This window comes from Cebus imitator, unplaced genomic scaffold (assembly GCF_001604975.1).
Source record: "Cebus imitator isolate Cc_AM_T3 unplaced genomic scaffold, Cebus_imitator-1.0 Scaffold52, whole genome shotgun sequence".
Taxonomy (NCBI): Eukaryota; Metazoa; Chordata; class Mammalia; order Primates; family Cebidae; genus Cebus; species Cebus imitator.
Window position 1 is genome coordinate 7,070,475 of NW_016107367.1, and position 5,568 is coordinate 7,076,042.

Below are 5,568 nucleotides of genomic sequence, written 5' to 3' on the forward strand. Positions count from 1 at the left end.
TTCAGGAATCATCAAGAGAGTGGGATAGAGCTTTTATTTCTAGGTGGAAAAGGGGGCAAAGGGTTGGAAAAGAGGAAGTTCACATAAACACTATCTTCTATCCACATTTCTGTGGTGGCATCCCCCTCCCATGCAGAGCATGCTTTGTGGATCACAGTAGGTACTGGGAGGGCACAGTGTTGGTGGAGAAGTTCCTTATGTGCTCTGCTAGAGTGTGATCGGTGGCGTACTTAAGAAAGCCAACTTCGTTTGTTCTTGATGTGAATCAGACTTTAAGGATTATGATTTTAGTCTTTTGAAAGTCAATGAATACAGTGCTATTGCTACCTTAATAATATTCATCCTTGGAAACTATGTCTTAAGTCCTCCTCAAATACTTTACTCAGAAGACTTGAAGAGACAAAAAGTATAACGTTGGACTTGTCAGCATGGAATTTCTCAGGAGGATTTTTCCTTTTAGAACAACAGTTTGGTGGCCTTTAAGTCTTTTCACTTAGGTTGTGTGAATTAGTAGAGAGAATCTCAGATGAAGGAATGAATCTAAGACTAAAGAATCAGTATTCATCTCAGTTCATTAAAATATACTGCTGTTTATGGTGATAAGGTTATAAAGAATACTCCTCCTAAATAGTTTTTTTTTCCCCCCTTAAGTTGGATGTTGATGGACAGATAGACTCTATTCATCTACTCCTGTCACCGAGACAGGTGCACTTGCTTTTGGATATGTTGGCAGCTATTGCTGGACCAGGCAAGTATAATTCTGTTATGATATATATAATTGTTACTGTTTTAAATTTTAAAAAGTTTTAAAATTAAAATATATAACGTATGTACATGTAGAAAAGTCTATTAATAATTTTTGAGAGCCAGGCGCGGTGGCTCATGCATGTAATCCCAGCACTTTGGGAGGCCGAGGTGGGCGGATCATGAGGTCAGGAGATCGAGACTATCCTGGCCAACATGTTGAAACCCCGTCTCTACTAAAAATACAAAAATAAGCTGGGTGTGGTGGCGCACGCCTGTAGTCCCAGCTACTCGGGAGGCTGAGGCAGGAGAATTGCTTGAATCTGGGAGGCAGAGGTTCCAGTGAGCCGAGATCATGCCACTGCACTCCAGCCTGGTGCCTGGTGACAGAGCAAGACTCTGTCTCAAAAAAACAACAACAAAAAAACCCAATAATTTTTGAATATGTGAATTCAAAGAAGCAAATAAGAATCTTAAGTAGTTAAATTTGATTGGGTGTTTTGAATTGTGTTACCATGGCACATATTTGTGTGCATTCTTAACTTTTCCAAAATTGTACTGACTTCTTTGGTTGGGGATAGTACTTCATACAACTGAGAAAGTATAATTGTTGAACACAGTAAGTAGTACACATTTTAAAATATTTTCAGTGGCTCATCTCTATCAGAGATAAGATTTTAGGATTCCTGGCTAGTTGCTTAAAGCTATTGCTTAGAGCTCTGACTCATTAAATAGGTGGTTTTGCACTGTTGTTGTTCACTTGCCACTCTTGTTCCATAAGTGGGTTTTGGGAAAGAAATTCTTAACTCCAAATTTAATTACTGTTTTGCTTTCCTTTTGTATACTTATAGAAAATTCTGGCAAAATAGGGTTAGCTAATAAAGATAGGAAAAATCGGCCCATGCAGCAGGAAGAAGAGTATCGAATTCAGATGGAATTAAACCGGTATTATTTGAGAAAAGATTCCCTCTCTGTGGGTGTATCTTCAGAGCAAAGCTTTTATGAGACAGAAACGGCTCGTACACCTTCTAGCCGTGGTAAGCAACTCTAACGGTTGACACCAGAATGATATATTACAATCATAGATAAAATTACACTTAATGTTGGCTGCTGTGAACAGAAGTTTAGGAATGAAAGAACAAAAAGATTAACGTTGTAAGAAATCTATAACTTTTAATTTATAATTAATCTAATTACAACATTATAGTAATACACCAGCATGTGGGTGCTATAGTATATTTTTTGATTGTGTAATTTTGTTTTGTAAATGATTTATCCTAAGGAAAATCAATTTACAAAAATGTAAATTTATATGAAAGTTAAATTAGTGGTAGTGATATATTTTGTCAAATTATTATGTGTTCATGTAATGATTTATAGGTTAAGAAACTACTAAACTACTAAAGTTTGATTAGGAAACTTCCCTGTATTGATTTTTCCATCAATTATATATTAGTAATATTCTCTACCCAGCTTACTTTACATTAACAGGTGTTTCAGAATGTATAAGTGCTAATAACATAAATAATGTGAATCAATTTAAGTATGGAATGTTAGACAAAATAAGAAATCAAAGCCTACTCAAGAAATTTTGGCCATAATAAACTTCATTTGCATTAGGGTAAAACAAGCCTGAAAGAAGGAACTGCAATGTAAATAGAATTCCAAATAATGTATTTGGCTCTTTTTTTAAAAAAAAAGAAAAAAAGAAATAACTCTATCCAGATGAAACTAGAGGTTGCAATATGTTTATACTATTTTAAAATCTGATTTTAATTCCTAAACTGGCATATCACGTTTAAAAATATACCAGGTAATACTACATTTATATATTTAAAACAAAAGAAAACATGTTAATCAGTAGGATAGCTTCATTTTGTATTAATTTATATTGAGTTTTTACTATGCCATTAATATTTTGGATTCAAATAAATTACACCACTGGAAATAACATAAAATTTGGGGCATCACTGTATCTCATATAATCTAAAGGCAGAAGATTTTATTAATGTATATTAACTTAAAAGACTTGAATTGGTGGGATTATAATACAAGTGACATAGTTTAATTCTCTCTAGAAGAAGAAGTATTCTTCTCCATGGCTGATATGGACATGTCTCATAGTCTCTCTTCTCTTCCACCCCTTGGGGACCCCCCAAACATGGACCTTGAGTTATCATTAACTAGTACATATACAAATACCCCAGCAGGATCTCCATTAAGTGCTACTGTGGTAAAGTATTATTTAGTTTTTCTTTTGTTCTTGAAAAGTTGCTTCTAAAATTCTGCACTTCATCCATGTGCTTAAAAAAAAATCTTTTATAGCTTCAGCCCACTTGGGGAGAGTTCCTTGATCATCATAAAGAACAGCCAGTAAGAGGGTCAACATTTCCATCCAACCTAGTTCACCCAACATCGTTACAGAAGATACGTAAGTAAAAATAAGACATTTGTGGTTAGTTTCTGCTGGAATTTTTAAGTTTAAAAGTTAAAAACAATTTTTAAAATGCCATTCTACTGGTGTTTTTCTTTCTTTTTTTTTTTTTTGTCTTGGCCATTTAGCAAAGTTCAGAAAATGAAAATTAACCATTGTTAAACAATTCACTATGAAGTGTTTTAGAATAGTTGCTCATTCATTGTATTCTTTGTGTATTTAAATATATAAATATTTTTAGTTCAAAAGTACACTGTAAGTTTCTTATTATTGCAGTTTAGGAGCCTCAATCAATCGTGCAATTTTTTTTTTTTCACTCTTTACATATTCCTTGAAAGAGAATTTCAGGTTTCTTTTCTGCAGAATTTAATTGAAATAGACCCAAGGCTTAAAGGAAAATTTGGTGAGCAGCTTTTGGTTAGTCTTGAGTTTTCCAGTACATTTTTATTAATGTAAAAGCTTGGTTTGTACATTTGTTGTTGTCACATACTTTGGTACTACAGTACAAAAATCTTGGATATAAGATGCAGCAAGATAGCAGTTGATTTTACTTACATTAATTGTTTAATATTATTCAAACTGTTGTATGATCATCTGTTTTTTAAAGCTAATAAATGAATAAATGTTTTATAATTTTGCTATAATAGTTTTTATGTGTTAAATTTTATGTATATAATTTTAACACTTCTATTTCAGCTCTCCCATGTAGATCTGTTTCAGTGGATGAATCCAGGCCTGAACTTATTTTTAGACTAGCTGTGGGAACTTTTTCCATCTCCGTGCTTCACATTGATCCTTTATCTCCACCTGAAACGTCACTGAACCTTAATCCATTGACACCTATGGCAATAGCTTTCTTTACTTGTATAGAAAAGATTGATCCAGCAAGATTTTCAACAGAAGATTTTAAGTCTTTCCGAGCAATGTTTGCAGAAGCTTGCTCACATGATCACCTTAGGTAAACTCTCACTTATGTATTTGTGATCCTTTAAACTTTCTCATATGTACTAATGATCCTAGAAAAAGAACCACATGTGGACTTTTGTATCCACCTATCTGCATTTGTTTTTCTAATTCACATTTTATTTGTAAATGAATGGAATGAGTGAAGTTTTCTTGCAATGCTGCAAAGATGCTTAGTGTAGAATCTTTCATTCAGGTTATTTGGCATGTAGAGCAAGTGATCTCTTTAGCCCCCTGCCCAGCTCTTGTCAAATTTCTTTAACCATGTTTTGCCATCATTCCTATTGACGCCATTGCAGTTCTGAAAACTGTTAACTATCGTCACTATAGAATGATAATACTATTGAAACTGATGCATATGCCACTGGCTGTGGGGTGGGAAACATTCCCAAGGCTGATCTTGAACTTGGATGCTATGTTTCAACTTCTGCTTAAGAAAAATCAAAGCTTACCAAATAGCCAGTGAATGATCCTTTCATGGATTGAGTCCTAAAAGATGAGGAGATAATTGAATTTGTAAGTATAGTTTTTTTTTTTTTTTTTTTTTAGAATCTCACTGTGTTGCCAAGGCTGGAGTTCAGTGGCCCAATCTCAGCTCACTGCAATCTCCACCTCCCAGGTTCAAGCGAATCTGCAGCCTCAGCCTCCTGAGTAGCTGAGATTACAGGCATGTGCCACCATGCCTGGCTAGTTTTTGTCTTTTTAGTAGAGACAGGGTTTCATCATGTTGGCCAGGCTGGTCTTGAACTCCTGACCTTTAGTGATCTGCCTGCCTCGGCCTCCCAAAATTCTAGGATTACAGGCATGAGCCACCATTCCTGGCCTATAGTATTGTTAACATGCAAACGCTCTTTATTTTAATGTGAAGGTGATCTGTAAATTTTTGAATGTCTTATACAGTGGCTTAAACATATCATATATATTGGTATTTTTAGAAAATATTTTGGGCTTTTATTTCATCTTTTAAGCTTTTTTAAAGTATTAAAATTGACATGAAAAGTAGTTTTACACCTAATTAAAAGAAAAACTCTACAGATTAGGACTATAGAATTTATAATCAAACTGTAAAAACAAAACCTTTTTTTTCTTTCCCCGCCCTTTTTTTTTGAGGCAGAGTTTTGTCCTGTTACCCAGCCTAGAGTACAGTGGTTCAGTCTCAGCTCCCTGCAACCTCTGCCTCCTGGGTTGAAGTGATTCTTGTGCCTCAGCCTACCAAGTAGCTGGGACTTATAGGCATGCAACCCATGCTCAGCGAATTTTTGTATTTTTATTTTATTTATTTTTATATTTATTTATTTATTTAGAGACAGAGTCTCACTCTGTTGCCAGGCTGGAGTGCAGTGGTGCGATCTCGGCTCACTGCAACCTCTGCCTCCTGGGTTCAAGTGATTCTCCTGCCTCAGCCTCCCGAGTAGCTGGGACTACAG

General features: G+C 35.0%; 1 protein-coding gene across 3 annotated transcripts in view; it reads left to right on the top strand.

The window, feature by feature from the left end:
- Nucleotides 1–5,568, top strand: part of ATG2B (autophagy related 2B) — a 90,819-nt gene that overhangs the window by 28,612 nt on the left and 56,639 nt on the right. Inside the window, exons 7-11 of one of the 3 annotated variants that reach the window (XM_017528175.2) lie at nt 652–748; nt 1,596–1,781; nt 2,823–2,977; nt 3,070–3,175; nt 3,875–4,136. In XM_017528175.2, the coding sequence (XP_017383664.1) occupies nt 652–748; nt 1,596–1,781; nt 2,823–2,977; nt 3,070–3,175; nt 3,875–4,136 (806 nt within the window). The remainder of the gene's footprint in view (nt 1–651; nt 749–1,595; nt 1,782–2,822; nt 2,978–3,069; nt 3,176–3,874; nt 4,137–5,568) is intronic. The other 2 variants (XM_017528176.2, XM_037738348.1) reach the window with 2 other exon arrangements.